The 14,636-nt window shown below is 43.9% G+C and overlaps 1 protein-coding gene across 4 annotated transcripts in view; it reads left to right on the top strand.

Annotated features, from left to right (window-relative positions):
* LOC123998912 (rho guanine nucleotide exchange factor 12-like) overlaps positions 1-14,636 on the top strand; it is a 157,627-nt gene that overhangs the window by 84,943 nt on the left and 58,048 nt on the right. For 3 of the 4 annotated variants that reach the window (XM_046304135.1, XM_046304138.1, XM_046304139.1), the window contains 7 exons: positions 130-335; positions 1,594-1,671; positions 10,838-10,957; positions 11,141-11,257; positions 12,004-12,111; positions 12,208-12,306; positions 12,785-12,895. In XM_046304135.1, the coding sequence (XP_046160091.1) occupies positions 130-335; positions 1,594-1,671; positions 10,838-10,957; positions 11,141-11,257; positions 12,004-12,111; positions 12,208-12,306; positions 12,785-12,895 (839 nt within the window). The remainder of the gene's footprint in view (positions 1-129; positions 336-1,593; positions 1,672-10,837; positions 10,958-11,140; positions 11,258-12,003; positions 12,112-12,207; positions 12,307-12,784; positions 12,896-14,636) is intronic. The other variant, XM_046304137.1, reaches the window with a different exon arrangement.

The raw sequence follows: 14,636 nt of genomic DNA, 5'->3' as shown, positions 1-14,636 counted from the left end.
ATTGTTCATTGACATGAACAATCACAGGCTCTTCAAGAGACACACATTCTTAAAGCTAACAAGTAGTAGCCTATAATGCATTTTGACCTGCTTAAAATGTAACCAAACTCTCTTGTCTCTCTGTGTCAGCGGGCTCCTATGTGGCCCTCACAGTGCTGGGGAGGCCCCCGGGACTGGCCCAAGTCCCCCTGTCAGAAGGTGAGGGTGGAGACCCAGGGGTCCTGTCGTCGTCCCTCTCCTCACCCAACTCTCCGGGAACAATGGGGGGAACAGGGGAGCGCTGCTCCACCTCCACCAGTCCCCAGGACCACATCATCTCCCCGCTGCCCCTCTGGGTACGACTGATGGCCACCTTTGCTCTGTGGCTACAACTGAAATGGCATCCTTTTCACTATATAGAGTAGGGTGCCATTTCAGATGTGTGTCTCTTTTGTTCTTTGTCTCTGTCTCTCTCTCAGCCTCCACAGTTCCACATCCCTTCTTCACCCGCCCTCTTTCCCCTTTCAGCCTCCACCCACCCCCCCACTCACTCGTCCTCTTTCCCCTTTCAGCCTCCACCCACCCACCCCCACTCACTCGTCCTCTTTACCCTTTCGGCCTCCACCCACCCCCCACTCACTCGTCCTCTTTCCCCTTTCAGCCTCCACCCACCCCCCCACTCACCCGTCCTCTTTCCCCTTTCAGCCTCCACCCACCCACCCCCACTCACTCGTCCTCTTTCCCCTTTCAGCCTCCACCCACCCACCCACCCCCACTCACTCGTCCTCTTTCCCCTTTCAGCCTCCACCCACCCACCCACCCACCCCCACTCACTCGTCCTCTTTCCCCTTTCAGCCTCCACCCACCAACCCCCCACTCACTCGTCCTCTTTCCCCTTTCAGCCTCCACCCCCCCCCCCACTCACTCGTCCTCTTTCCCCTTTCAGCCTCCACCCCCCCCCACTCACCCGTCCTCTTTCCCCTTTCAGCCTCCACCCAACCCCCCACTCACCCGTCCTCTTTCCCCTTTCAGCCTCCACCCCCCCCACTCACTCGTCCTCTTTCCCCTTTCAGCCTCCACCCACCCCCCCACTCACTCGTCCTCTTTCCCCTTTCAGCCTCCACCCACCCCCCCACTCACTCGTCCTCTTTCCCCTTTCAGCCTCCACCCCCCCACTCACCCGTCCTCTTTCCCCTTTCAGCCTCCACCCAACCCCCCCACTCACCCGTCCTCTTTCCCCTTTCAGCCTCCACCCCCCCCCCCCCACTCACTCGTCCTCTTTCCCTTTCAGCCTCCACCCCCCCCCCCCCACTCACCCGTCCTCTTTCCCCTTTCAGCCTCCACCCAACCCCCCACTCACCCGTCCTCTTTCCCCTTTCAGCCTCCACCCAACCCCCCCACTCACACGTCCTCTTTCCCCTTTCAGCCTCCACCCCCCCACTCACTCAACCTCTTTCACTTTCTAACTGGATCTGTATTCTCACGCTTCTCTCACTAGTTTCCTCAATTTTTTCATACATCTGTCACTCTCCCTCTGCTGCACTTGTCGCTGTCCTGTCCGGAAGCAAACACTCTTATAATTTATGTTTTTCTTTACTTTGGTTGGTCCCTAAGGAGGAGAATAACGCTGTACACAGCCAGAAGGTGGACATCTTAAAGAAGAAGCTGTCCAAGCAGCAGCAGGACTTACAGGCAAGACACACACACACACATAGTATCACCATACTCTGAAGTTTTCTACATGAGGAGATGAGACAGTCATCTAGTCGACCTTTTAATCTTTGATTTGAATGAGATAATTCAAATTCCGAGTATTCTTTGGAATTGACAATGTTTTTTAAAATATAGTTAGGTTCATAGGACCTGGAGCCATGTTCATGAAGCATCTCAGGTCCGCCTACATCAATGATACTATATGATTCCTATTTTATTTTGTACCTTTATTTAACTAGGCAAGCCAGTTAACAACAAATTCTTATTTTACAATGACGGCCTACCCCAGCCAAGCCCTCCCCTAACCCGGACGACGCTGGGCCAATGTGCGCCGCACTATGGGACTCTCGATCACGGCCAGTTGTGATACAGCCCGGGATCGAACCAAGGCCTGTAGTGACGCCTCTAGCACTGTCTTAGACCGCTGCGCCCCTCAGGAGCCCAAATACAGACCCAGATTAAATACAAATCATTCACACATTAAATTGTCATTGCGCATGTTTCTGCTTATTCATTATGTTAATTTACAGCACAATTCAGTTCCTAGCAGCATCCATAGTAGTGGCATCATTCCAGTGGAGCATAGAATACTCACTGAGTTTCCTTAAACGCCATGTAACCGTCCCCATCTCTCGTCAGTCTTATGTTCCAAAATTTGAAATTGGGGAAGTAATGCTGCTTTAAAAATGTATACATTTGTAATCCCATTTTGGAGAAAAAGGCATTCAAACATTTTGCTTGACATGAATCCTTGGGAAACATATATTTAGAGAAGGAATACTTTCACCAAATTTCCAAAATGGATTCTCTGAACATTCTCACCAACTTCCCCCACTAGGCAAACCATTAACATTATTAAATTGCCTATTCTTGTATAATAAAGATAACCTTTCACATTGAACAGCTACAGTGCTGCTCTTTGTTTATGCCCATTTAGCATCATTCACACCCTCTTAAGCCTAAGACTCACCTAGGGTTGTTGCAGTGACCTTATTACCACTATACATTTATATTTTTGACATTTAGCAGACGCACTTATCCAGCATCTGCTGGTCCCTCATGGGAATCAAACCCACAACCCTGGCATTGCAAGCACCATGCTTTACCAACTGAGCCACACATGACCGTCATTGTAATCTCCTCTAATGCCCTCTGGACATGCATTGGTAGTACCCAACTTGCTTAAAGTGTTAGCCTACATTTATAGTGAATTTGTATTTGATTTTGAATAGCCTAGTAGTAGTTTTTTTTCCTCATACAGGATGACACATTACCTTTAGCTACAGAATATCTGAACACCATGCGTTTCCATCTCTCTCTCCTTCATTCCTTTCTCAAGCATGCAGAGAGAGGGGCTGTCAACAGTTGAATTTGATATGTTTCCTTGTGAAAACATGTCACTATCAATGTTCCCGAACAGATTTCACTTGGTTTCCCAAATTCAGCGCACGGTAGCTGCAGGAACAGGTTTGGAGAGCCCATGACATACAGAGTTTTGGAGAAATATCACCTGTCGCATGGCGAGAGGCTACATGCTCCTCAAACAGTGGTTGATACATGTAGTGAAATAACATGAGTAGCCGACCCAGCATGGAAAAACTAACTGGCAGGAAAGCGGCCTCCATTCGCTATTCGAGTGCATATGAATGTCCTGCCCATTTCTACATACAGTATCAATAAAGACAATATTAAATTGAGAATAGTCTGATGGGTGAAAATATTATCACTTGATAAGAGAACAGTGTTTGCAAGCCTGAGGCAAGGACCATAGTGCAAGCTTTTTTGTGACCTTTTCAAATCATTAATAGCCTACAGTCGCATCATGCAGCCCATATATGTTTTGATTTCATTCACAACTAAAGTTGCCAAATAATTCTAAATCTAGCATATATGACATGTTTCAATTGATCACTTTTATGCTCAAGGTAGCCACTTCATATGCAGACTTGCTCCTGAATATGAAGAATATCCTCTTTTATTTTATTCGGCGAAGTTGAGTTATATTCTTCTTACTGTTCCATCATATAATATAAAATAATGACATGGGACTTACAGTGCATTCGCAAACTATTCAGACCCCTTCACTCTTACAACATTTTGTTACGTTACAGACTTATTCTAAAATGTATTAAATCATTTTTTCTCCCTCATCAATCTACAAACAATACCCCATAATGACAAAGCAAAAACAAAAAAACAAAAAAACATTTTTACAAATGTATTATAAAAACCAGAAATACCTTGTTTACCTAACTATTCAGACCCTTTGCTATGAGACTCGAAATTGAGCTCCGGTGCAGCCTGTATCCATTGATCATCCTTGAGATGAAAAAGTGAAGGGGGTCTGAATACTTTTCCGAATGTACTGTATAAGCGTATCTTGTCTGATAAATGAACAAGCCTATGGCATGGCGCATAGCCAGATAACATACAGTAGGCCAACTCATATTCTGTTCTCCTGAAATAGTATCTTAAACAATCCTCCCCCTCACCTCAAATAATTTTATAAAACACTTATCAAACAATGGCACTTGACCCCCCCCCCCCCCCCATTAATTGACTACAGCTCAATATTCACCACCATATTGCCCTCAAAGCTCATCACTAAGGACCCTGGGACGGGCCGCCCCCGGGTGGTAAAGGTAGGCAACAACACATCTGCCACACTGATCCTCAACACGGGGGGCCCCTCAGGTGTGCATGCTTAGTCCCCTCCTGTACTTCCTGTTCACCCATGACTGCATATGGCCAAGCACGACACCCAACACCATCATCAAGTTTGCAGACGACACAACGGTGTTAGACCTAATTACAGACATTGCTATTCCAACTTCTGCGACGCATATAAGGCCCTGCCCCGCTCTCCTTTCGGAAAAGCTGACCACGACTCCATTTTGTTGATCCCTGCCTACAGACAGAAACTAAAACAAGGAGGTCTGAGGTCTGTTCAATGCTGGTCCGACCAATCTGATTCCACACTCCAAGACTGCTTCCATCACGTGGACTGGGATATGTTCCATATTGCGTCAGACAACAACATTGACGAATGCGCTGATTCAGGGGGGCGAGTTCATTAGAACTCTGAGAGATGTTCTGAAAGAGCTGCAAAACCTGGACCCGTACAAATCAGCTGGGCTTGACAATCTGGACCCTCTATTTCTGAAACTATCCGCCGCCATTGTCGCAACCCCTATTACCAGCCTGTTCAACCTCTCTTTCATATCGTCTGAGATCCCCAAGGACTGGAAAGCTGCCGCAGTCATCCCCCTCTTCAAAGGGGGAGACACCCTGGACCCAAACTGTTACAGACCTATATCCATCCTGCCCTGCCTATCTAAGGTCTTCGAAAGCAAAGTCAACAAACAGGTCACTGACCATCTCGAATCCCACTGTACCTTCTCCACTGTGCAATCTGGTTTCCGAGCCGGTCACGGGTGCACCTCAGCCACGCTCAAGGTACTAAACGATATCATAACCGCCATCGATAAAAGACAGTACGGTGCAGCTGTCTTCATCGACCTTGCCAAGGCTTTCGACTCGGTCAATCACCATATTCTTATCGGCAGACTCAGTAGCCTCGGTTTTTCGGATGACTGCCTTGCCTGGTTCACCAATTACTTTGCAGACAGAGTTCAGTGTGTCAAATCGGAGGGCATGCTGTCCGGTCCTCTGGAAGTCTCTATTGGGGTGCCACAGGGTTCAATCCTCGGGCTGACTATTTTTTCTGTATTTATCAATGATTTTGCTCTTGCTGCGGGCGATTCCCTGATCCACCTCTACGCAGACGACACCATTCTATATTCTTCCGGCCCGTCCTTGGACACTGTGCTATCTAACCTCCAAACGAGCTTCAATGCCATACAACACTCCTTCCGTGGCCTCCAACTGCTCTTAAACGCTACTAAAACCAAATGCATGCTTTTCAACTGTTCGCTGCCTGCACCCGCACGCCTGACCAGCATCACCACCCTGGATGGTTCCAACCTTGAATAAGTGGACATCTATAAGTACCTAGGTGTCTGGCTAGACTGTAAACTCTCCTTCCAGACTCATATCAAACATCTCCAATCGAAAATCAAATCTAGAGTCGGCTTTCTATTCCGCAACAAAGCCTCCTTCCCTCACGCCTCCAAACTTACCCTAGTAAAACTGACTATCCTACCGATCCTCGACTTCAGCGATGTCATCTACAAAATTGCTTCCAACACTCTACTCAGCAAACTGGATGCAGTTTATCACAGTGCCATCCGTTTTGTCACTAAAGCACCTTATACCACCCACCACTGCGACTTGTACGCTCTAGTCGGCTGGCCCTCGCTACATATTCGTCGCCAGACACACTGGCTCCAGGTCATCTACAAGTCCATGCTAGGTAAAGCTCCGCCTTATCTCAGTTCACTGGTCACGATGGCAACACCCATTAGTTTTCGAAAACAATAGTGGTCCTAAATCGGAACACCAACATTTACAGTTGATTTGTCAGAGGACAAACCATCCACATAGACAAAATGATATCTTTCCGACAGATAAGATCTAAATCAGGCCAAGAATGTGGTGATCGATGGCATCAAAAGCAGCACTAAGGTCTAGGAGCACTGGGACAGATGTAGAGCCTTGGTCTGACGCAATTAAAAGGTAATTTGCCACCTTCACAAGTGCCGTCTCAGTGCTATGATGGGGTCTAAAGCCAGACTGAAGCATTTCGTATACATTGTTTGTCTTCAGGAAGGCAGTGAGTTGCTGTGCAACAGCTTTTTCTAAAAATGTTGAGAGGAATGGGAGATTTGATATAGGCCGATAGTTTTTTTATATTTTCTGGGTCAAGGTTTGGCTTTTTCAAGAGAAGCTTTATTACTGCCACTTTCAGTGAGTTTGGTACACATCCCGTGGATACCGAGATGTTTATTATGTTCAACATAGGAGGGCCAAGCACAGGAAGTAGCTCTTTAAGTAGTTTAGTTGGAATAGGGTCCAGTATGTAGCTTGAAGGTTTAGAAACCATGATTATTTTCATCATTGTGCCAAGAGATATAGTACTAAAACACTTGAGTGTCTCCCTTGATCCTAGGTCCTGGCAGAGTTGTGCAGACTCAGGACAACTGAGCTTTGGAGGAATACGTAGATTTAAAGAGGAGTCTGTAATTTGCTTTCTTATGATCATGATCTTTTCCTCAAAGAAGTTCATGAATGTATTACTGCTGAAGTAAAAGCTATCCTCTTTTGGGGAATGCTGCTTTTTAGTTTGCTTTGCGACAGTATCAAAAATTAATTTGGGATTGTTCTTATTTTCCTCAATTAAGTTGGAAAAATAGGATGATCGAGCACCAGTGAAGGCTCTTCGATACTACACCGTACTGTCTTTCCAAGCTAGTCAGAAGACTTCCAGTTTAGTATGGCGCATTTTCTGGCAGCTTGCTTCAGAGCTCGGGTATTTTCTGTATACCAGGGAGCTAGTATCTTACGACAAATGTATTTAGGGGTGCGACTGCATCTAGGGTATTCACAAGGTTAAATTGAGTTCCTCAGTTAGGTGGTTAACAGATTTTTGTCTTCTGACATCCTTGGGTAGGCAGAGTGAGTCTGGAAGGGCATCAAGGAATCTTTGGGCTGTCTGAGAATTTATATCACGACTTTTGATGTTCTTTGGTTGGGGTCTGAGCAGATTATTTGTTGCAATTGCAAACAAAATAAAATGGTGGTCCGATAGTCCAGGATTATGAGGAAAAACATTAAGATCCACAACATTTATTTCAAGGGACAAAACTAGGTCCAGAGTATGACACCTACTATATGACACCTACATGTTGGACAAAACCCACTGAGTCGATGATGGCTCCGAAAGCCTTTTCGAGTGGGTCTGTAGACTTTTCAATGTGAATATTAAAGTCACCAAAAATTAGAATATTATCTGCTATGACTACAAGGTCCAATAGGAATTCAGGAAACTCAGTGCGGAACACTGTATATGGCCCAGGAGGCCTGTAAACAGTAGCTATAAAAAGTGATTGAGTAGGCTGCATAGATTTCATGACTAGAAGCTCTAAAGACGAAAACGTCATTTTTTTTTGTAAATTGAAATGTGCTATTGTAAATGTTAGCAACACCCCCTAGTGTAACCAGGACAGTAACAGTAAATTCATCAGGCTTAAGCCATGGTTGTCAGGCCAATCACATCAAGATTATGATCAGTGATTAGTTCATCGACTATAACTGCCTTGGAAGTGAGGGATCTAACATTAAGTAACCCTATTTTGAGATGTGAGGTATCACAATCTCTTTCAATAATGGCAGGAATGGAGGAGGTCTTTATTCTAGTGAGATTGCTAAGGCGAACACTGCCATGTTTAGTTTTGCCCAACCTAGGTCGAGGCACAGACACGGTCTCAATGGGAATAGCTGAGCTGACTACACTGACAGTGCTAGTGGCAGACTCCGCTAAACTGTCAGGCTGGCTAACAGCCTGCTACCTGGCCTGTACCCTATTTCATTGTGGAGCTAGGGGAGTTAGAGTCCTGTCTATGTTCGTAGATAAGATGAGAGCATCCCTCCAGCTAGGATGGAGTCCGTCACTCCTCAACAGGCCAGGCTTGGTCCAGTTTGTGGGTGAGTCCGAGAAAGAGGGCCAATTATCTACAAATTCTATCTTTTGGGAGGGGCAGAAAACAGTTTTCAACCAGCGATTGAGTTTTGAGACTCTGCTGTAGAGCTCATCACTCCCCCTAACTGGGCGGGGGCCAGAGACAATTACTCAATGCCGACACATCTTTCTAGCTGATTTACACGCTGAAGCTATGTTGTGCTTGGTGACCTCTGACTGTTTCATCCTAACATCGTTGGTGCCTGACGTGGATAACAATATCTCTACACTCGCCAGTTTTAGCTTTAGCCAGCACCATCTTCAGATTAGTCTTAACGTCGGTAGCCCTGCCCCCTGGTAAACAGTGTATGATCGCTGGATGATTCGTTTTAAGTCTAATACTGCGGGTAATGGAGTCGCCAATGACTAAGGTTTTCAATTTGTCAGAGCAAATGGTGGGAGGCTTCGGCGTCTAAGACCCTGGAATGGGAGGAGTTAGAGGCCAGAGAAAGCTCGGCCTCTGACTCTGACTTGCTGCTTAATGAGGAGAACCGGTTGAAAGTTCCTGTCAGCAGAATGAGCGACAACGGTTGCACATTCCTACAGCATTTCCCTCCAGAAGCCATGAGAAAGTTGTCCGGCTGTGGGGACCGTGTGAGGGGATTTATACTAGTATCTGTACTTACTGGTGGCACAGACACTGTTTTATCCTTTCCTACACTGAAATTACCCCTGATCTGCAAAAAGCCAAAGAGCCCAGTCTTAAACATATGATGGGCCTCTCTTAGTAGCTTTCCTAGAAAACCCATTTGGATTTAGATACAATGAAGGCTTTAAGAGATATGTTTTATTTGAATAGATTTCACTCATGTCCATTATAAATATGCTCATTTATCTTTATCTGGTTTTTACAAATAAAGTTTTTTTTTCTATCGCATGATTTGAAACAAGATTCTCCTGGAACCATGAACAAATATACTGCGATATCACTAGAGAATTCATCTGGGTATTCTTCCCGCAAATAGATAGAATCTTGAAACCGTGGAGAGGCAACTTTGCTCAGTTTTTGATCAACATTTATTGTTGCAAGATCGCTCTACTTTTTCGGGATAAAGTTAGTATCTTTTCGAATTAACCATCTGACCATTTAACCAGGCGAACACATGACAAGTAAAAGTTTGTATCTTTTAGAGGCCTAATCCGTAATATAGTACACTTATTGTAGTTCGGTTTTAGTTCAGAGAAACTGGAGAAATTATTTATGTTCACATTGAGGCCCTTGAAGATTGAGGACTCATGAGAACTTGAATTATTGGCATAGATTGATACTTCTGTTTCTAAGCCCTTTTAGCCCATCATTAGCCATAATGCTAAATAGTTCAACTTAACAGTTCAATGGCCATAATAAATAAGTATGCTGATAGAGGGCAACCTTGTTTTACACCTCTTGAGCGAAGTAACCATTATTTATTATTTTGTTATACCTGACTTTTACCCATTTTATGAGAGATTCTCCAAAATGTAAAAAAAACTCCAGGCACTTATAAACATATTCTAGATGTACTGTATCAAATGTTTTCTGAAATTATGCTATAAAGATTATATCTGGTTTCCCTGCATTCTCATAGTTTTCCATTATTTCTAGTGGATGTCTAATGTTGTCTTCAATTTATCTTTTATATACCTTTTAAGAATCTCATCTGATCGTGATGAATAATATCTGGTTGGGACTTTTTGGTTCTATGAGCAATACAAGAGAACATTTGTTAAAAATATTTTGCTTCCTCATGCAAGATCTCTGTTGGTGCGATAAGGATTTCTCCATCATTGAACTATTTTTTTGTAAGTTATTTTTGTTCGCGTTTCTATATTGAAGGTTTAGGAAAAACCTTTGATGCATCTTTTTGGCATTCTCCATCAAATATTCTCTTTTTTATTTATTTTTTAAATAAATTAAATCTAATATTTCCTGAATAAGAACCTCAAAGCCCTTTTGTTTTTCCTCTAGAATATTCAGTGCTTCTATATTATATGTATTTTATTTTCACCATTGATGTGTAATGTTAGATTTTCTATTTCTCTTGTAAGTCTTTTTTATTATGAATGCCTTTCGTTTTTGTTAAGAAAGTAGTGGTTACATTTCCCAAAAGCCAATCATTCTTACCACTAATCAGATACACTACAGATGCCATGGGTAACCACTGATAAACACTGACCACATCTTGCCCTCCCCTTAGTTTCACTTCCTTCTATGATAGACCATGAACTAAAACTAGGACTGTGGGAACTGGACACACAAACATGCATGTACACTCACACACACTCTCTCTCTCTCTCTCTCACTCACTCACTCACTCACTCACTCACTCACTCACTCACTCACTCACTCACTCACTCACTCACTCACTCACTCACTCACTCACTCACTCACTCACTCACTCACTCACTCACTCACTCACTCACTCACTCACTCACTCACACTTATAATACACCTCCTCTTCTCCACCCCCCCACTTCCTACCTAATTCCTCTCCTAACGTGTCCTGTGTTACGTCACGTTATATCTAGGCTATGAAGGAGGAGTACAGCAGGAACCCCACAGCGAAACTACTGAAGGACATCCAGGAGGCCAAGAAACACATTCCTATGCTACGTGGCCAACTCAGAAAGGCCACAGGCACACCTCAGGTATACACATGTACATATGTTCACACACATGTACGTGCATATGTATACAAACACACTCTCTCTCCCATAGACACAAACACTCTCTTGCTGTCTCCATCTCACAGGTACAGACACACTCTCAAAGGGACAGCGCAGTTACTGCCTGGCCTATCACCCATTTATAGTAGGTGTGTGTGTTTTCAGGATGGCTCCCTCTCCCCCTGGGACGGTGAGGGGGGGGGCATTGGTGCGGCTGATCGAGAGCAGACCCCCTCCTCGCAGGTAGAGAGTGGCAGCAATGGAACCTGGACCAATATCACTGTGAGTCAACCTGGCCAATTAGCCTGTCTGTTATTATCACCACCAGACGCTCCATGACAACTACATGTGAATTGGCATTCTCAATACAATACCATTGTACTGGAATAAATAAATAAAATAATCATCATATGTTTTATTGTCACATACACCCAATAGGAGCCATGAAATATGCCTTATACAGGGTCAGCCAGGTAACCCTGGAACAAATTAAGGTTAACTGCCTTGCTCAAGGGCACATCAACAGATTTTTCACCTTGTCGGCTTGGATATGCAAACCAACAACATTTTGGTTACTTGGTAAACGCTCCAACCGCTAAGCTACCTGCCAACCAGGGTTGGGGTCCATTCCATTTCAATTTGGTCAAATTAGGAAGTAAACTGAGGTGCCAATTCCTATGTTTCTCAATTTTTTAACTAGGCAAGTCAGTTAAGAACTCATTCTTATTTACAATGACGGCCTACCCCGGCCAAACTCGGATGACGTTGGGCCAATTGTGCGCCGCCCTATGGGACTCCCAATCACGTCCGGATGTGATGCAACCTGGATTAGAACCAGGTACTGCAGACATCTCTTGCATTGAGATGCATTGTCTTAGACCACTGCGCCACTTGGGATCCCCGAATACTTTTCTATCAGAAAATTTGACTGGAACGTGTGGTATCACTATCAAAATGCCCATTCAAAATTGGAGACTGGCAAATGTTATACATTATGTGAATGGTGTGTGTGTGTTTCTGTATTTCAGGTGTCTCCCAGTCCCCTCCCTGAGAGTCCGTGCCATAACCCAAAGACCACCCCCCGAGACAGCCTCAACTCCTGCCCCTCGCCTGACGCCGAGGACATGCCGGACTTGGTGAGACACAGATGCACACACACACAGTATATTTGTATATTCACAAAACTAGATTTAGGTGAAAGTCATGCTCATGTCTGTGTATGTGTGATTCAGAACTGTAACTTCCAGTGTAGTGTGGGCAGCCCCTTGACCTGTCTCAACCCCCAGATCATCGGAGCAGAGGACGACTACTTTGACACCGAGCAGGAACAGGTACTGGTGGACTAGTGCTAGACTGCTGGCTAGCTGTCGTGTCTGTCTGGCTCTGACTGTCTGGCTCTGTCTGACTGTCTCTGGCTATCTATCCCTCTGTGGCTGTCTATCTCTCTCTATCTCTCATTTTGTGCCTGTCTGTCTCATTCTCTCGATGACTCTCTCTCTCTTAGCAAGCCTGGGAAAATAAAGCCAAGCTAGTAGCGTGAGGCAGCTTGATGTAAAAGTACACCCCCGGACAGGATGCTAGTCTGTCACAGCGCCTTACCGCAATCCATCACATTAATGCTGAATGCCAAGCAAGCAGAGCGGCATCAGATCCCATTTTTATAGTCTTTGGTATGATTCGACTGGGGATAAAAACCGCCAACCTCTCAATCTCGGGGTGAAAACACTTTAACCACAAGACAACAGGGTTGGTATCTCTCTCTTACTCAACTCTGTCTGTTGATCTCTACCCTGTCTCCCTGTCTCTCAGATCAATGGTCAGTGTTGTTGTTTCCAGAGTATAGAGCTGCTTAAGTCTCGGCCCGCTCACCTGGCCGCCTTCCTCCATCATGTGGTCTCTCAGTTTGACCCTGCACCTCTGGTAAGACCACCACATACATACACACTCACTGTACATATACACACGCGCGCACACCAATGTTATTAAAGTGTTGTGTTTTTCTATTAGATTCTCTAGTTAAGTTGTATCAACATATATATATATATTTTTTATATTATTTAGTTTTGGTGTTAGGGACATAAAGCATGCGTGGAAGGCTAGGAACCATTTGGGTTGTATAGTTTGTGTGTTTTTTTGAGATGTCACTTCTTTCAACGGGGGGCAGTAATACATAACGTGACGGGTCATGTCATAGGTTAGGTTAGCCCTTCTCATGAATCCAATACTACATTGGACTCATTCTACTTCCCTTTTGATTATCTGATGTGGTCTGGTCGAATGTAAAATGCTCTTTCTAGACACATTATCTTTGGTTGCTCTTGGAAACTTAATTATGATCCCAAAATAACTTTACGAATACAAAAGATACACTTACTGTTAGCTCTTTTACCACAAATTTCCACTGATATATCTTTGTGTAACACAGCTATGAGACATTTTTTTTTGTTCCCTCCCGAGTTTCCATTAACTCAGGAAGTGCAATGCAAAACACCTCCATGGGAATCTATTAAAACGGAGCACAGTAAGTGCATCTTTTGTATTTTTAAAATAATTTTGGAGTGATATGAAAGTGGAATTTCCAAAACGTATTGCACGCGGTGATTATTAACGGTTAACAGACGCCTCACAAGTCCTCAACTGGCAGCTTCATTAAATAGTACCCGCAAAACAGCAGTCTCGACGTCAACAGTGAAGAGGCGACTCCGGGATGCTGGCCTTTAATCATCACAAACATTTGGATTAGCTAACACAACGTTGGAACACAGGAGTGATGGTGCTGATAATGGGCCTCTGTACGCCTACGTAGATATTCCAGAAAAGATCTGCCGTTTCCAGCTACAATAGTAATTTACAACATTAACAATGTCTACACTGTATTTCTGATCAATTTGATGTTATTTTAATGGACAAAACATTTGCTTTTCTTTCAAAAACAAGGACATTTCTAAGTGACCCCAAACTTTTGAATGGTAGTGTATACATTGGATCTATATTGGATCCAGCTACTGTGAAAAGTTTGGATGTGTGTAATACCCTCTGTAGTCTGCGTTTGTTTTAATATTTTCTACCCACATAAAGAAATGATGGTGCCTGTAAGTGTAACATAGCCTATTTAAAACAAGTTGTTATTTTGTTTAGAATTTGATTAAAATTATTATTTAATCTTGCTTATTGGCATGTCCATGCTCAGCCATAATGCAATTGACAGTAGGCCTAGCCCCTATACCATGCGATTAATTAGAACAATGTGGAGTGCAAATGGGTTCAAGTTAACGTATTTAGCAAAGATAGATCTACATTTTGTTATTTCATTACTGTAACCCATTTAACAAACTATAATGGAATAACATTGGAATTGTGGTTGATTCCAAAGCAATACATAAAAGACCGCAAGTACACAACTTGAAACAACCACATATGTGACAACATTTGAAATGGTGTTTTTTACATTGGATAAAAGTACAGACTCAGAGCTAGAAAATGGTATGTCATATACTGCAGTTGAGGAACAATGGGACAGTTATTCTGCTTTGAAAGTTGAAAAACTTGTATTCCCACTTTTGAGAAAATGTTTTAGTACATGTACTGGAGAGCTCTTCTTTTTCTACACACATTCAGCATCGTTCACACCCTCTTAAGCTGTGACCCCTCCCATCTTTTT

The sequence above is a fragment of the Oncorhynchus gorbuscha genome, linkage group LG16, assembly GCF_021184085.1.
Source record: "Oncorhynchus gorbuscha isolate QuinsamMale2020 ecotype Even-year linkage group LG16, OgorEven_v1.0, whole genome shotgun sequence".
NCBI lineage: Eukaryota > Metazoa > Chordata > Actinopteri > Salmoniformes > Salmonidae > Oncorhynchus > Oncorhynchus gorbuscha.
The sequence above is the reverse complement of the archived record's forward strand: the minus strand, read 5'-3'. Positions and strand labels throughout refer to the sequence as shown.